Source organism: Lacerta agilis, chromosome 3 (genome assembly GCF_009819535.1).
Source record: "Lacerta agilis isolate rLacAgi1 chromosome 3, rLacAgi1.pri, whole genome shotgun sequence".
Classification (NCBI taxonomy): Eukaryota; Metazoa; Chordata; class Lepidosauria; order Squamata; family Lacertidae; genus Lacerta; species Lacerta agilis.
The window spans coordinates 27,300,144-27,316,998 of record NC_046314.1 but is presented as its reverse complement, the minus strand read 5'-3'; the positions used below and the strand labels follow the sequence as shown (position 1 = coordinate 27,316,998).

The window sequence follows — 16,855 nt, the reverse complement described above, 5'->3', positions numbered from 1 at the left end:
CGGCTCCTTTTCCCTGCCAACGGCCGGCCCGCTGGCGCTGAGCCCCAAGCAGCGGGCGGAGCTCGGAGGCGCCTTCTCCTCCACCTCCTCGCACGCAATAGTCGCCGGCGGGGCTTCTTTCTGCTCCGAGCTCTGCATGTCTTGAGCAGCCTGGGGGATTATTTTGCACCCAGGAGGTGCTACCTGAATGCCCCGCCTCCTTCCGCAGCTTTCCCGCCTCCCCATCCCCCTATCTGGCCTATAAATTTAAGGGGCACTTGTCACGGGTTAACTCTACCCCCCCCCCCAAAAAAAACTGCCCCATCGTCAGGTTTCAGATGGGCACACACAAATGTGGATGGTGTCCAAAATTATTCAAGGAAGCAAAAATGCGGATGACTCTAATGATGACGACGACAACAAGAAGAAATTGTTATTTATATGCTGCCCCATCTCACTGGGTTGCCCCAGCCACTCTGGGCGGCTCTCAAAAAAAAATAGTCAAAGCACAATAGGACATCACACACTAAAAACGCTCCCTGAACTTAATACCACTTATGCAAGTGTGGTTAGCTATACATGGCTATTTAGGTAAAGGTAAAGGGACCCCTGACCATTAGGTCCAGTCGCGGACGACTCTGGGGTTGAACACGGTACTCATCTCGCTTTATTGGATGAGGGAGCCTGCGTACAGCTTCTGGGTCATCATGTGGCCATCATGACTAAACCACTTCTGGCGAACCAGAGCAGCGCACGGAAACGCCGTTATCTACTTGCACTTCGACGTGCTTTTGAACTGCTAGGTTGGCAGGAGCAGGGACCAAACAATGGGAGCTCACCCCATCACGGGGATTTGAACCGCCGACCTTGTGATCGACAAGCCCTAGGCTCTGTGGTTTAACCCACAGCGCCACCCACTATTTACAGGGATGCATTTTGGGCTCCACACAGGAAGGACCCCAAATGCCTAGCGCACTTGACACAACACAATATTTATTTATTGATGCCTCAATGCCTACCATGTGTGCCATGTCAGGAAGATTTTGGGCATCACATGGCAGGACAGAGTCTCAAACAAAGATGTGCTCTCCCAATCCCACTTTCCCAACACGTTTGCACTCCTGTCTCAGCGACGTCTGCACTGACTTGCTCATGTCCACAGAATGGAAGACGGCCACACGATCCCCAAGGACGTGCTCTACGGGGAGCTGGCTTCAGGCACTAGGCCCATTGGCAGACCAACTCTGCATTACAAAGATGTCTGCAAATGAGACATGAAGACTGGCAACATCAACCTCCGCATGTGGGAATCCCTTGCAGACGACAGCAGCACTTGGAGACAGACAGACAGTCAGGCTGTGTATCCACAACAGTGACCAGAGGAGGAATGACCGCTGGGAGGAGCACAGAGAGAAAAAACGCAATGGTGCGTCTGCAGCAGCACAACCAGACACCTTCATCTGCCCCAGCTGCAATAAAACATGTCTCTCCCATACCAGTCTCTACAGCCACAGCAGGCACTCTAACTCTCCAACTGTTTGACAACACCCCCTCAGGCACACTCTTCCATTGTCTCCCAAGACAGACAGTTGCCAACCATTTATTACATTTGTATCTGACTTTCATTCCAAGTAGCTGAAGGTGGTGTACACAGTCCCCTTGAGCTTCCATGTTATCACTGCAAAATCCTGTGAGGTACATTAGGCTGTCAGTCTGTTAGTGGCTCAAAGTCACCCAATGAACTTTATGGTCAAATAGGGACTAGAAGCTTGTGCTCCCAGGTCCTAGCCTGTCACTATCCACTGGCTGGAAACAGATAATAACAGTTAACAAAATGGCAATTTCCAGTGGGCGGGGGTCACTGCTAGTATATTGCAGTGAAAATAACAAAGGACTTGTGGTGCCCCCCCTTACATGTTCAGCAGTGCCCTTGTTTATTATATCATGTTACCTCACACATATTTCTTTGAAAGAAGGCACTGCAAGGGGGGGGGGGGAGAAGGAGGGGAAGCTAAAAATAGAGCTGTGTGTGACTCCAAGTATTTTCTTTATAAATCCAGAGAAGCACCCTTGATGAAAATCCTAATCCTGTGGTCATGTGGGGCTGAGGTGGGGAGATGCTGTAGCGTCTGTCTCCATATATAAGGTAGGTCAACAGGCCAATTAAATTATTATGCCTATAAGGGAAAGGGAAAGGACCCCTGGATCGTTAAGTCCAGTCAAAGGCGACTATGGGGTTGCGACGCTCATCTCGCTTTCAGGCCGAGCAACTTGAGCCAGCATTTGTCCACACACAGCTTTCTTGGTCATGTGGCCAGCATGACTAAACCGCTTCTGGTGCAACAGGACACTGTGACGGAAGCCAGAGCACACGGAAACAGCGTTTACCTTCCTGCCGCAGCAGTACCTATTTATCTACTTGCACTGGTGTGCTTTTTCAGCTGCTAGGTTGGCAGGAGCTGGGACAGAGCAATGGGAGCTCACCCCATTTCACAGATTCAAACCGCCAACCGATCAGCAAGCCCAGGGGGCTCAATGGTTTAGACCAGTCCCACCTGCTCCCATTTTTTACCTTATTATGCCTATAGGACTGCCCTTCCCCATATGAACTGACCTTGACCCTGCAATCATCATCTGTTAACCAGAAGGTTGGTGGTTTGAGCTCCCCACTCCTTCCAGGCACGGCTGTGGGCTGGAGGTTGGAAAAGGTGACCTTCAGGGTCCCTTCCAACTCTATACAATTCTATGATTCTGTATTCACGTATCCTTATTCACGTGCCTCCTCTGCAAGAGGTCCAGAGGGCCACAACACGAGAAAGGGGCCTTTTCTGTGGTGGCTCGCTGCTTGTGGAATGCCCTCCCCAGGGAGGCTCACCTGGTGCCTTCCTTATGTATCTTTAGGTGCCAGGCGAAAAGATTTCATCTTCCCTCAGGTCTTTGGCTAATTAAACAATCTATGACCTTTTAAACTGTGTGGTGTTATTATTTCATTAGTATATTATGTATTTTTGTGTTTTTATACTGTAAACTGCCCTGTGATCCTCAGATGAAGGATGAAATTTAATAATAATAATAATTAATACAATTATAGTGATAGTGATAGCAGACCCTCCAAGTATCCCTATTTTCCAGGGACGTCCCTAATTTAAAGAAGCCATCCAAGTTTCCTGGAATGTCCCATTTTTCCTCAGGATGTCCCTATTTTCATTGCAGAAATGGAGGGTATGGAGTTATCCGACCCCCCAAGCTGTCTGAAGGCAATAAATACAGTAAGTGGATGAAAGTACAAAGATTCACAAAATGTTTAGGGGTATGCGTACCCCTACGCCCCCCCCCCCAGGAAAAAGCACTGAGCATAGGGATGGTTTTTTAAAAATGTTTAATATATTATTGTTTTTATATATGTTGGAAGCTGCCCAGAGTGTCTGGTGCAGGCAACCCAGTCAGATGCGTGGAGTATAAACAGTAAAATGGCCATTATGGAAGGGAACAGTCCCTATTTTCTCTGGAGAAATATGCTGGAGGGAGCAACGACTGGCAGTGTGGAACTTGTGCTCGCCTTTCTGCCTCTCTAGGGTTTTTTCCGCCTCTGAATTCTATGACCGGATGTGTTCCTCTCTAACCCCGGAAGCGAAGCCCTCTCGCCGCTTTTCAGGAGGAAAAGAACCATGCAGGTCTCCAGCCTCAACGAGGTGAAGATCTACAGCCTCAGCGCCGGACGGAGCCTGCCTGAGGTGAGAACACCGGAGCCCCGCTTCCCTCCCTCGCCGTCGGTTCCCCCTCGTGCGCTTCCTTCCCCCACCTGCGGGCGAACTCCTTCCCACGCATCCCGTGTCTTCCCCTCTCTCCATTCTCTTCCTCCACCCCTCTTTCACTATTTCCCGATGGATGCGCAGAAAGTGCATATGTACCAACAGGGGTTTGTAATTGATCCCGAGTGACTGCTAGCATCTCTTGCTTTCTGCACCCTCTTTATTTTATTTTTTTTAATTTTGTATATAATTTTTATTAGATTTTATGTTTTACAATTTAAAATATTCATTTAAACATCCTTAAAATATCAGTGACTTCCCTCCTTCTCTTTCCATGGTTCATTTTCCATACCATAAATCCCTGCATATTTTATTTAAAAAAACACTAAACCATTCAGTATTCCATTATTGCATCCATCAAAACTTATTCACGCTGTTGAGTTTTTCTTAATGCTGCCAACGTTTTCAAGTGTACAAAGTCCCCCCCCCCCATATATTCAATAAACGTTTTCCAGTCTTCTCTAAACGTATGTTCTTCTTGTTCTCTTATTTTATATGTTAAGTCTGCAAGCTGCATGTACTCTGTCAGCTTAAGTTGCAATTCTTCTTCAGTTGGGACCTTGCTCATTTTCGATTTTTGGGCTAACAAACCACAGGCCACAGTAATGGCATACATAATAACATTTTTTGACACCTGGGATTTTCAGTCTGAATTATCCCCAACGAAAAGGACTCTACATTTTTTTTAATTCATTATGGATTATTTCCCAATACTCTTTTACCCATTTACAAGTCCACTACATGTGAAAGAACGTTCCCTCAACCTCTTTGCATGTCCAGCACTTATCTAATTTAGGCTTATACATCTTAGCAAGCCTTCTTTAATAATAAAGGGGGGTTGGCTTGCACCCTCTTTATTTTTAAAGAAGCATAAGTCACATCCATACACCACGTTTAAAACATGTGGCTTCCCCGCCCCTACGTCTCGCAAAAGAATCCTGCAAGATTTTCTTATGATGGACGGACAGTAATTTATGCTCCTTCCTGCATTGGCTACCCAGTTTGTTGGGTCTTTTTGGCTTCAAAGATCTCAAATTTGCCTGGTGTGTGCAAGCTTCTCAGCTCAGTACAGTTGCTTGCTTGCTTTTCATCTTTCTGAGCAAAACAGTTGGGACGGGGAGTTTAAAGTTTCATGACCAATGGGTGTGTGTGTTTGTAGTTGGTTTCTATACATATTTATTCTGAAATATTCATTGTGAAATTTTAGTGGTGTGCCTGGGTGCCTAAGGCCAGTGACTGTTCAGCACATCTGAATGCTTAATCTGAGATGCATTTCACAAATCATCATAATTGTTACTGTTTTATTTGTATGCCACCTTTACATATTTAAAACCACTGTGCTACAGCACAGTGATCTTCAAAGTGATTTTCTCTGTTTTATATTTATTTAATTATGGAATTTTAACTACCCTGCTACATAATTGTTTGTTTGCATTTTGTTTTTAATCTCATATAGACTGCCCTGAGAGCTCTTTGGCTTAGCTTCCTTAAATAAATTTGAAATAGGGCTTATAGAGCATAATGGTTTGCTTATCAATCTTACTGTATTTTCCGGCGTATAAGACGACTGGGCTTATAAGACGACCCCCAACTTTTCCAGTTAAAATATAGAGTTTGAGATATACTCGACCGCAGATTCTCCACCCGGCGTATAAGACGACCCCCGACTTTTGAGAAGATTTTCCTGAATTAAAAAGTACTCTTATACACCAGAATATACAGTATTTTGAAGGCTATATATCACCATATCTGTTTTTGCCCATTTAACACTAACCCTCTATATTCTTTTCTTTTTCTTACAGTGGCTTTCTGATAGAAAGAAGAGAGCACTGCAAAAGAAAGATGTTGGTGAGTTACCCACATTGTACAATGGAAAGGGCACTGCAAAATTAGCTTGGATGTCATTTTTGTTTTCAAAGAGTAATCTGATGGTGCTTAGCTGGACGGGGGTTGCTTGGATCTCACCTTAAAGCTGGAACAGTTTGTTTTATGCTAAACTTGAAGCCAGGGTTGGGAAACTAGTGATACTCTGAATGGTGCTGGACTACAGCTTTGATTCTCTCCGGTTATTGGCTATTCTGGCACAGGCTGATGGGAGATGGAGTCCAACAACATTGGGACACTCCTTTTCCCCATCCCTACGTTCAGCTTTTTTATATATAAAAAAATGCACTTTTGGCAGTACTTTTGTAATTGAAAACTTTTTATTGTGATGTGTTGATTAGGCAACATTTCGTATAACTCTTTTATTTTAAAGGTATTTCTAGGAGAATTGAACTTATCCAAGATTTTGACATGCCTGCTGTTAGCTCCAAGATCAAGGTATCACGGGATGGCCAGTACGTGATGGCAACTGGTGAGTATGCGAACATTCAGGTTTTTCCAGTCTGCTGCCAGCTGTAACAATGTGTCTGCACTGAGTTGTAAAGCACAAGTAACTCTCGCATTGGATATATTATGGCTGAGGAAGACTGGGCTCTGAGATTGAAACTTCTGTTGGACAGCAAAGCTAGTAGCTGGCAAAGGATAGCATGGCAGGAAGCATAACTTTCTTTGAGGGCTTAAAGCAGGGGTCCCCAAACTAAGGCCCGGGGGCTGGATGCGGCCCAATCGCCTTCTCAATCCAGCCTGCGGACGGTCTGGGAATCAGCGTGTTTTTACATGAGTAGAATGTGTCCTTTTATTTAAAATGCACCTCTGGGTTATTTGTGGGGCATAGGAATTCGTTAATTTCCCCCCCAAAATATATTCCGGCCCCCCACAAGGTCTGAGGGACAGTGGACCGGCCCCTTGCTGAAAAAGTTTGCTGACCCTTGGCTTAAAGTTTGCTTCTGTAGCATTAAAATTGGACTTTGGGGACCTGCAAACAATGAGTTAGATTCAGTATAAGTTACGTCTCAATCCAAGCTCACCCCTCCCAGTGATAAGGCTTTATAGTGTTACCACAGCATTCACAGGCCTGCTGTTCACAGCAGCAAAGGGTGTGGGGACAGGATGATCAGTATAAGTGGCTTGTGCCACAATCCTAAAAATAAGTTATATTGGTTGATTGGTGTTATTGTCACGAAGGAACAAAAAAAAACACGCTTCTAGGTGCAGAGTTGCAGCTCCTTTTGAACAACCATTCATGTCCAGGTCAGAAACTTTTTCAGGACCTGAATCATATTTTCTCTGTGAGACAAATCAATTCAAGAGTATTAAAGCAAATTTTCTCACATGTCAAATACACTATTTTATTTTGTGTTGTGAACAGGGACATACAAACCAAGGATTCGATGTTACGATACTTACCAGTTATCAATGAAATTTGAAAGATGCATAGACGCTGATGGTAAGTAAACCCTAATTATGATGGAAACTAATATATAAAACATATTAACAGGGCAGTAGAAAACAGTGCAATCCTATGCATCTTTATTAGGAGAGAAATCCCACTTCGTACAATGTTATAATATTTATTGAGTTAAGTTGCTTTGTGACTTAAAAATAAATAAAAAGCAACCAACAAACATAACAAACAATAACATGCTTACTGAGACTGATGGGATTTGTAATCCAAAAGAGCTGGAAGGCACCAGGCAGGAGAAGACTGATGTCAGGGGCGTCGCTGGGGGGGGCGGGGCGGTAGGGGCGGTACGCCCTGGGTGACTGGGTGGTGACAAGCGGCGGTCCCTCCCACCACTCCCATGCGCCGCCGCTCCCTCCGTCACCCCGGGAGCAGCAGTGCACGGCTTAGCGAGCACCCCGTCCGTGCAGCACTGCTGCTCCCGGGGTGACCGGCGGTGTGTGGGGAGGGGCGGGAGGGGCCGCCGCTTGTCACCCCCACGCGCCGCCGCTTGCTCAGTTGCCCTGGGAGCAGCAGCACCACACACACCGGTGCGACATTTTGCGCAGGTGCACTCCGTCGTCGGACCGCCGCTTCCACGGCCCCCTTTTGAGCTGCAGAGCGAAAAGGCAACTTAAAAGGGGGCTGCGGAAGCGGCAGTGGCCCGCCAATGGAGTGCGCCTGCGCGATATTTTGCACATGCGCACTCCGTCGTGACGTCACAATGTGACGTCATGATGCCCCGCCCCCGGGGTGTTTTCTTTCGCCGCCCCGGGTAGCGCGGAGCCTTCCTCCGCCACTGACTGATGTACAGAATTGCTTGCTAAGTGACCAGATCCTGTGTTGCTGTGTGCCCCAATTGTGCTTTCTATGTAGATCAGGGTGTGTGTTTTTAGAGTAGAGCATGTGCCATTTGCCTTTCTTTGGAAAGTATGTTAGTATACACATGAATGCGAAAAGTTATACATTAGTACATATAGTCTAAATAAATTTGAGAGTGTATTGGGGGTTGTATTTTTGTGAAATCGAGATAATGTTCATTCCTTGGCAGGATATTGTGCTCCTATATTGGCTTGTGTTTGTTGCTTACCTGGAGCAAGTAGCACGGATGGTGGTAAGCTCTAGTGCCTGCCAAGAGTGCACTGTCACATGCTTAGTGTTGCTTGAAATGGGAGCTAGCAGCAGCTGCCATCATGTTAATTCATGTATGTGGCTCTGCTTCCTTCCTGGCTTTTAACAGGGATGGGGAATCTGTAGCCATTCAGATGTTTTTGGACTCCCATCAGCCCTGGCTAGCACGGTTGATAGCCAGGGATACAACATCTGGACGGTCATCCCTGGTTTATATGCTACTGATTCTGTAAGGCAAATAGAAGTTAGCTATGGAGGTTGCAATAGCTCGCCAACACTTCCCTTGGACCTTTGAACTCAAAATGAGTAACAGCAGGAAACCTTCCTCCTATGGCAAGAGGATGGACTTAATAATTGATCACTTTTCCCTTCAGTGGGCTCTCAGATCCCAGTGACATGGTGGCATGGACAGAAACAGCACTAAGGTGGCTGTTCTCACAGCAGACTGCAAACAGCATTGCTAATGGTTTTGCTTGTTTCATTACACACACTGTCTTTGGTTTTAAGGGAAGAAGAGAGACAGACAAACAGGAGCATTGTGTGATGAAAATTGAGGTTGTGTGGTTTATTTAAGAGTTTTTTAGTGACTCCTATTTATAATTGTTTTTCATCTCCACAGTCATTACATTTGATATTTTGTCAGATGATTACTCAAAGGTACGTCTCCTTTTAATGTTTATCTCATGTAGGAAGCTATAGAAGAGTTTGCATTTCAAAATGTTTAAAAGGATCCATTTGCTGTAGTGTGCAATTACCCGCCATTTCCTTGAGCAACAGAAATCTGAAGGAAAATTGCTCTTTATCCTCTGCTGACATTCTTTTGAATGTCTTGTTTGTTTGTTGAAAAGCTGGAATTAACTGTGTTTTTTGAAACAAAGAATTATCCTCCATAGTGTGGTACATCTTTTTTAAAAATGTACTCAAGTAGCGCTAAAACATTCTTACCAATGTGTAAGTCAGGCATAGACAAACTCTGGCCCTCCAGATGTTTGGGACTACAATTCCCATCATCCCTGACCGCTGGTCCTGTTAGCTAGGGATGATGGGAATTGTAGTCCCAAACATCTGGAGGGCCGGAGTTTGCCTATGCCTGGTGTAAATTATATCTCTCCTGATAAGTCATTGATCACATGAAACAGACTTCACATAGTTGCTAAATTAGGTATCATGGATGATCAATCTGCAATTATTTTGTTTACACCAGTCAAACCTCTCCAAAGTTACACTTCCATGGACTGAAAAAACTTCCCTAAACAGGGCTGCCTTCAGATATCTTCTAAAAGTCAGCAAGTTGTTTAATTCCTTGACATCTGAAGGGAGGGTGTTCCACAGGGAGGGCACCACTGCTGAGAAGGCCCTCTGCCTGGTGGAGGGAGCTTTGGAGAAAATAGCCTCTCTTCTCACTTCTGCCTCAGAAAGCATCTAGTTTGAGGAGTGGGAGCCACCGCTAGATTGGACACATTTGCAGAACAGCAGTTCTGGATCTGAGCCCACTTGATTATGCCTCTAGAAAAATAATTATTCCCCACTTTTAAAGGTTAAGCAAGGGGGGAGAGTTACTCCCCTCCAAATCTCAACCCTGTGCTGTATATTTTTCAGATAGTCTTTCTGCTGTGTGACAGATACGTAGAATTTCATTCCCAACATGGCCGTTACTACAGGACAAGAATACCAAAGTTCGGTAGAGATTTCTCATATCATTATCCATCATGTGACTTATACTTCGTAGGAGCAAGGTATTTAAGATGCGCTGAGTCCTTCCTTAACTGTGCATACATTTTTATTTAGTGTTTATGATGAATATCCTATGAAAGCAGATTTACTAAACATTCATAAATATATTGGAAGAGAACTCTGAATGAGTAGATGAAAATATTTTGTAGGAAGTGGTTAAGCTGAATTGTTGAGAAGCTCTGTTAAAAAGCAGAGTTCAAAGTTTCTGAAATATATGTGGGCCATTTCAATTTTATTGCAATTTAGTGATGATTTTAAGTTTATTTTAGGAATTTTAAGGCATTTGAAAAGCATTTAATTGTGTGTAAAGGCCTGCAAACACCTTGTTCTTCCCCGCCCTTCTAGTAACGTTTCAATGATGTCTTTATGACGTTCCCAGGTCACTTCCAGGTTTGGTGCTGAACATGTGTTCGTGATCGCACACATATCATTCGTGCCTAAAATGGGTGTTGCCTGCATGCTAAATGAAAATAGGGAGAAGGAGGGGTTGGAATTGATTACTTGCTGCTGCAATGTAAGAAAAGAGTAGATTTATTTATGACTTGGGCATATTTAAAACAAAATAATAATAATAAAAATTCCTTCCAGTAGCACCTTAGAGACCAACTAAGTTTGTTCTTGGTATACAAGAACAAACTTAGTTGGTCTCTAAGTTGCTACTGGAATGAATTTATTTATTTTTTATTTTGTTTTGACTATGGCAGACCAACACGGCTACCTTACCTGTAATTGGGCATATTTAGATATACATACAGACATTTATATGAATGTTAATATATACACTTATTGTCACTTACTCTTATCAAAAGGGAAATGTGTAAGTACAGTTGTTGTTGTTGTTGTTGTTGCAGCTCTGAAATATACAGGCTAAATCTGGAACAAGGAAGGTACCTGAATTCCTTACAGACCGATGGTTCGTAAGTATCTTCAGTTCACTAGGTGCATCTTAATTCCAGCAGGTGGAGCCACAGGATTGATTTTTTTTTGTTTAATTTTCATAAAATCTGTAATCTGAGTGTCCCAAATGCATTGCAGACTGCACTTATAAATTGGGGGTGTTTGCTCTGTTTATATTTTAAAGTATAATGTCTACTTTAATTACTCTGCTTTAATAAGCAAAGGTTTTAATGTTTCCATTCATTAAGTTGCTCAGTCGAGAAAATACCTTATTGGATATTTTGAAGTATCTTAGAAGAAGAGGGCAAATAGTTTGAAACAGGTACAACCGATAAACCAATAGACCTGCTATCTGTGGTGAATTGTTCCTTGTTTCAAATTTTCATAGCTGTTAGCTATGGTTTTAGTTATACTTCTTAACAGGTCCAAAATAGAGTGATTAAAATATAGTGATTGAACAAAAAAAAAACAACTGCACATAAAATTGCATTCACTCTTCGTAGCCTTGTAGGTTTGGGTTGATTTTAGAACATTTCACAGGTGGTATTAGCTTGCTTATTTTAATATAATATCTCCCTGTCAGTCATTAAATTTCTTTTTCCTTCTCCTCTAGGGAGAATCATGTCTGTGACATAAATCCTGCACATGGTTTATTTGCCACTGGCACAGTTGAGGTAAATGTTTCATCTTACTAAGAAATGTAGCACCATTTTCTGTTTAAAAAACAAGATCATTGACACAGGACTGCAATACCCTATATACTAAAAGCAAATTCATTATCTGAGTGTGGCTCATTATGAAGCCAAAATAGCTCCTTCCCTGAAAAAGGAAGAGGTAACACTAGGCTTGGAAGAACCCAATCAACGTTGGAGTAGTTCAGATAATATTTCAAGGCTGGGGACTCTTAACAAAGGAGGAACTCCAAAATAGATTAACTTTTGGAGGGAAGAAAATGGAAAACCTTGTGGCAGGAATGGTAATGCAGTGGAGTGTTGTAGAAAAGGCATGGCTGGCTGACAGCAATCCTACATAGAAAGATCTCACACTGCAACATTTTGTTACAACTCCTTCTTGTGCCAATTTATTACAGGAGGCGTTCAACAATGTAAACAAAAACACACCAAAATGCAGCAGAATATATTTCCATCACATTTACTAAGGTTGCAGTTCTTTTCTCATTTACTTGGGACTTACTTCTGAGTAGACATGCATAGATTTCTCTGTAAGTTTAGGGAAACCAATCCTGCAGAAATACTTTGGAGCGCGTGCAAAGGACACAAGATGTGTTGGGCGTCATGACATGGGGTTTGTCAACTGAAGAAGAGGAATAGCTCCTTGGGAGGTCAAAACAGTGAGGCTCTGTTGAGGTGCTATATCACTAGGGCTCAGCGGAGTTGTTGTGACGATGGGGACAAAATACAGGAGAATAAACCTCCTCTTGCTGAGTTGTGTTGCAGTTGCATTGTGCACCATTGACAATGCTGTTTCAGCATGCTCAGGCATGCTTTTGAGGAGTGGGCCTGGCATAATTGCAGGGTGGGATAATGGTTTACTGCCAGTCTGGGTCCTTTGGTTTCACCTGGGCTCTGTTTAAAACAAGGCAGTAGTTGCCATGCTAGCAATGTTTATGCCATGGATACGTGCCATTCAAGGGCACATTCACCCCACCTTCCCAAGGGTCAAAGTTTTCTTTTTTAATGTGCTTATTTACATTGGGAAGGGGGGTGGGTGGGGAGAACCTTCCCTCGTCTTCTCTAAAGTGACAAAAAGGCAGAAAGCAAGTGGTTGGTTGTGGGGAGTTGCTGAGGCTATGCTGGGAATCTATGTTTTCTATGAGTTCCCTATTTTTAACCTGGATGGAGCCCAGCAGCAGACTCTTGCCAGCTCTGGTATGTAATAGAGCTGGTTCACGTGCTGCAACATGTGTCATGTCTGTAGTCCCAGCTGTTGACTCATCCCAGCCCGCCCCAGCCCCGGGTTACATAAGGAATTGCTCATTGCAAGTATGTGAAGATCAGATCGTTTTTAAATGCAAAAAAAAACAAAAAAAAAACTGAAAGCATAGGAATCAATCTTTCGAGACTGAATGCTAAATAAGTGGCTTCAATGAACGGCAGATGAGTAAACTGATGAAAGCATGGTGAATTGCATGAAAGCACTAAATGATATTTTCTTTGCTTTCCTCAGGGGAAGGTGGAATGCTGGGACCCTAGAACAAGAAACAGAGTCGGGGTGCTGGATTGCGCTTTAAGCAGTGTGACAGCTGATAAGGAGTATGGAAAATATATTTATCTTGCCTCTTAACTTAAGTAAATTTTCTTAAGTAACATTTTTTTACATGCTGCAGCTTCTCAGAATTACGTACCATCCTTTGGTTGGTGCTGAGCCTTAAGAGTTAATTATTATGGCAATTAACTAGAATGAGGTTTTTCTCAAATTCTTTCAGGATAGATGGTCTGCCATCTATTTCGGCCCTGAAGTTTGATGGAATATTGAATATGGCTGTTGGAACATCCACGGGGCAGGTAGCTATGCTGTCAGCTTAGTTGCTATGGGCCTTGTGCTACATTTCTGTGCTGAGCAAGGGCTACATTAAGTCAGATTCTTAAATGTCACTGGTGGCATTCACATGTAAATCATAAATAATGGTTTACTCTGAACATGGTTGAGATCTTCTTTCTAGTAAGGGCCTTAGTGCTACATCCAAACAATGTTTTGTGGTTTGTTTCGCTCCAAACAAGCCACAAGGTTAAGCCAAAGTTTATCTGGGTGAAACAAACCACAAAATCTTGTTTGAACATAGTTCTAAGCCGGGTATTGTGGTTTGTTGCTGCTGATAAAAGTAAAGCCAGAGCAAGTGACTGTGTTCACCGTAAACCATTAACTATGGTTTACAATTATGTGCAAACTGGGCTGGTGTGCAAGACTGTGTCCAGGTCTTCTATTGGCATATAAATTGTGGGCCATATGTTCTGTGGAATGTGTCAAATCGATCTTGAGCTGCATGTGCATTGTGATCAAAGTAGGGGACACTCTGTGATGGGGGAGCCCTGTTGATGCTTTGCAGTTGAAATTGCCTCCTGCCTCGCTTCCCAAGGAAGCTACAGTTCCAATGCAACTGGTGCTCATTTGCTTCATGCTATGCTCTTCTTTAGGGCAGGTATAGGGAACCTGTGGCTCTCCAGAGATTGCCAAACTACGACTTCCACTAGCCCTAGCAAGCATGGCCAATGAGCAGGGATGATGGGACTTGTAGTTCAGTAAAAAAAAGCTCAACAACTTTTTGGGCAAATTCCCCAAAAAGCTGAACAACTTTAAAATACTGATTTCTTAATTTTGGGCTCCCAAAATTAGGTGTCATCTTATACATGGGGTCGTGTTATACATGGAAAACTACGGCAATTTGTTGCATGCCCAGCTTGGTGATGATTTGCTGTCTATGTGCTCTTGTTACAAAGGTTTCCCATAAGGGGAACGGATAGCAACATAGTCTTGATTTCTGTATTGCAAGTTGCTTTGAAGCGTTTTTGTGGAAATAATGAATCAATGTTAATAATAATTGCAGAGGAGGATGGATTTATTTCTTCAAATGTTTAAGAGTGAATGAAATATAAATGTTTTTTTATGTGGTAGCACATTAGTACAAGGCCAGACTCATAACTGGATGATTCTAATATTAGCTTGTTACAACCTGACCAATTCCACACACACCCCTTCTTTTCAACCACCCGACATACAAATGGGTGATTTTTAAAGCATACAGTGGGATGAGAGTTTGGCAGATCTGGAGGTTCAACAGCTTTTCTGCTACCTTGCAGGTTGAAAAATGTGAGTTATACTAAATATGTTCAAACATGAGTTATGCTTAAGAAAAGCTAAAAGTTGCGTTCTCACACAAGCCAAACTATGGCTTAATGTGAATGTACTGGCTCCCAAAGAGGAGATCACACCCACTTTGCTCTGTCTTACCATGATGTGCAAACCAGGACAAAGCTTAACGCTGCTTCTCTGCTCTGTTCATCTATAGAGATCTTTTATTTTTATAGATCTCGGTGTTTGAAGGCTCATGCTTAATTCTTACAGAATAAACACACCTCATGATTCTATGACGCTGTTATTTGCTCCTCTTCAGAAATACTGTGGAAATCCTCTATACTTAGCTGATAATTATTAACCTATTGAAAACTTAACATGCTTTTGAGACCTCTAATGTCTTTTGAATGTTGAACATGTAATCCAGTGACCTTTACTTGTTTCCAGGTTCTTTTTTATGACCTCCGATCAAACAGCCCATTAATAGTGAAGGATCATCAATATGGCCTGCCTATCAAATCAATCCAGTTCCACAATTCATTAGATTTAATTATTTCTGCTGATTCAAGAATCATAAAGCTATGGAACAAGGACACAGTAAGTCTTGCATCCCTTTTGTCTTTCCTTTGAGTTTCTCCTTTGATTTCCCATTCCATTATAATTTTTTCCAATATTTCCAGAAGTTATCACTCCAAAAAACTTGTGTCTCCCCTGGGAGAAGCTTTTGTGGGGCTGGGAGAAGGGTAGTCGCCTTCCACCAACCCCCTTCCATGTGACTTTAATCTGGATCCAACCCATAGACTGCAGCCCAGTTCATGTTTGTGAGGATGTGTTTAATTCTGTGTTGGAATGTGACCGTCATACAGTCCTAGCCAACAAGAATCAATATATTTTGTCTCTCCAAATTGCACCTGCAAGAGTTCAAAGGGGCTTGTGGAGTGTCAAATGAGGAGATTTCTGGCTGCAAGGCAGATGCAGTTGTTATCCCTTGGAAGGTGATGTGTTCCCACTGGCCTCTCCTTCTCTGATGCTGGTTCCTTTAACTGTCTCTGGCTATAAATCAGTGGCAAAAAGAGGAAGGGTGTGTGGCAGAGAGGGCCTACAGAGACTTAGCCTGCAGCGGGGGAGCATCCAGCTCTTTTGTTTTCCAAAAGCGCGGAGGTGGGGGAAGACCCTCCCTCCTGTTAATTACCGAGGCGGAAGGCAGCAGAAGTGGGTGGGGTGGCAAAATTAAACAGGGAGGGAAAGGATGCACCCAGGAGGGAGGTGAAGCTGTTAACCACACAAGGAAAAAAAAGGGAGGAGTGCAAAAGGAAACAAACTGCTTTGTACCCTTTTATCTGCTTAATTAGCTGAATCATTGAAGATTCAGCATTGAACAGGTTTAGGCCAGATCTCTCTCTCTCCCCCACTCCATATCAATGGCCACTTTAAGTCTGTACTTCCTGGCCTATGCAGCCTAGCTGCTCTGCTCACCCCTGGACTCGTGCATGCACACGAAAGCTCATACCAAGAACAAACTTAGTTGGTCTCTAAGGTGCTATTGGAAAGAATTTTTTATTTTGTTTTGGCCCTGGACTTTGGTGTGGTTTTCCCTCTGCTCTAATGAGGCTGAGCATCGGCCTGATGTTGTGTCTGAGCCAGGGATACGGGCCTTCCTGCTGCTGTCCCAGCATGTGCCACTCGCAGCAGGCAAGCAACAGCCATGATTCAGCTACAGGGATGGAGAACCGACGGCCCTCCAGGTGTTGCTGCACTCCAAAATCCCATCATCCCTGGCTGATGGGTGTTGGGAGAACGACAGGATCTCAAAGGCCACCAGTTCCCCAGCCCTGATTTAGCATTCATCATTTTATTATTTACCAAGTTCATATCCCGCACTTCTTCCCAAAGGAGCCCGTGGCAGCGAACAACAGGTGATAAAACAATAAAAAGGCCTTAAAAGCAATCCCAGTGCATTTTGCTTGTACATGGGAGATAATTGCCATGGATAGCAAGGTAAGGAGGAAACAAAAAGCAGAAGCCATAATGCCCAGAAGTGAACGACTGGGTCAGGCGACATGATGCTTGCTTCAAAGCAGCAGCTCTTCTTCTTTCTTCTGCCCCCCTCCCCACTTGCGAATCAGGGCTGGTTGTGACCAAACTTCTTTTCCTCTCTACGTGA

The 16,855-nt window shown here is 43.5% G+C and overlaps 1 protein-coding gene across 1 annotated transcript in view; it reads left to right on the top strand.

Moving 5' to 3' along the window:
• The first annotated feature begins 3,621 nt into the window (after window positions 1-3,621).
• Window positions 3,622-16,855, top strand: part of NOL10 (nucleolar protein 10) — a 36,723-nt gene continuing 23,489 nt past the window's right edge. The window contains 11 exon segments of the mRNA XM_033143098.1: window positions 3,622-3,713; window positions 5,594-5,639; window positions 6,049-6,147; window positions 7,045-7,122; window positions 8,867-8,904; window positions 9,847-9,983; window positions 10,833-10,898; window positions 11,492-11,552; window positions 13,066-13,151; window positions 13,325-13,403; window positions 15,139-15,288. Coding sequence (XP_032998989.1) covers window positions 3,648-3,713; window positions 5,594-5,639; window positions 6,049-6,147; window positions 7,045-7,122; window positions 8,867-8,904; window positions 9,847-9,983; window positions 10,833-10,898; window positions 11,492-11,552; window positions 13,066-13,151; window positions 13,325-13,403; window positions 15,139-15,288 — 906 coding nt within the window. The 5' untranslated portion in view covers window positions 3,622-3,647.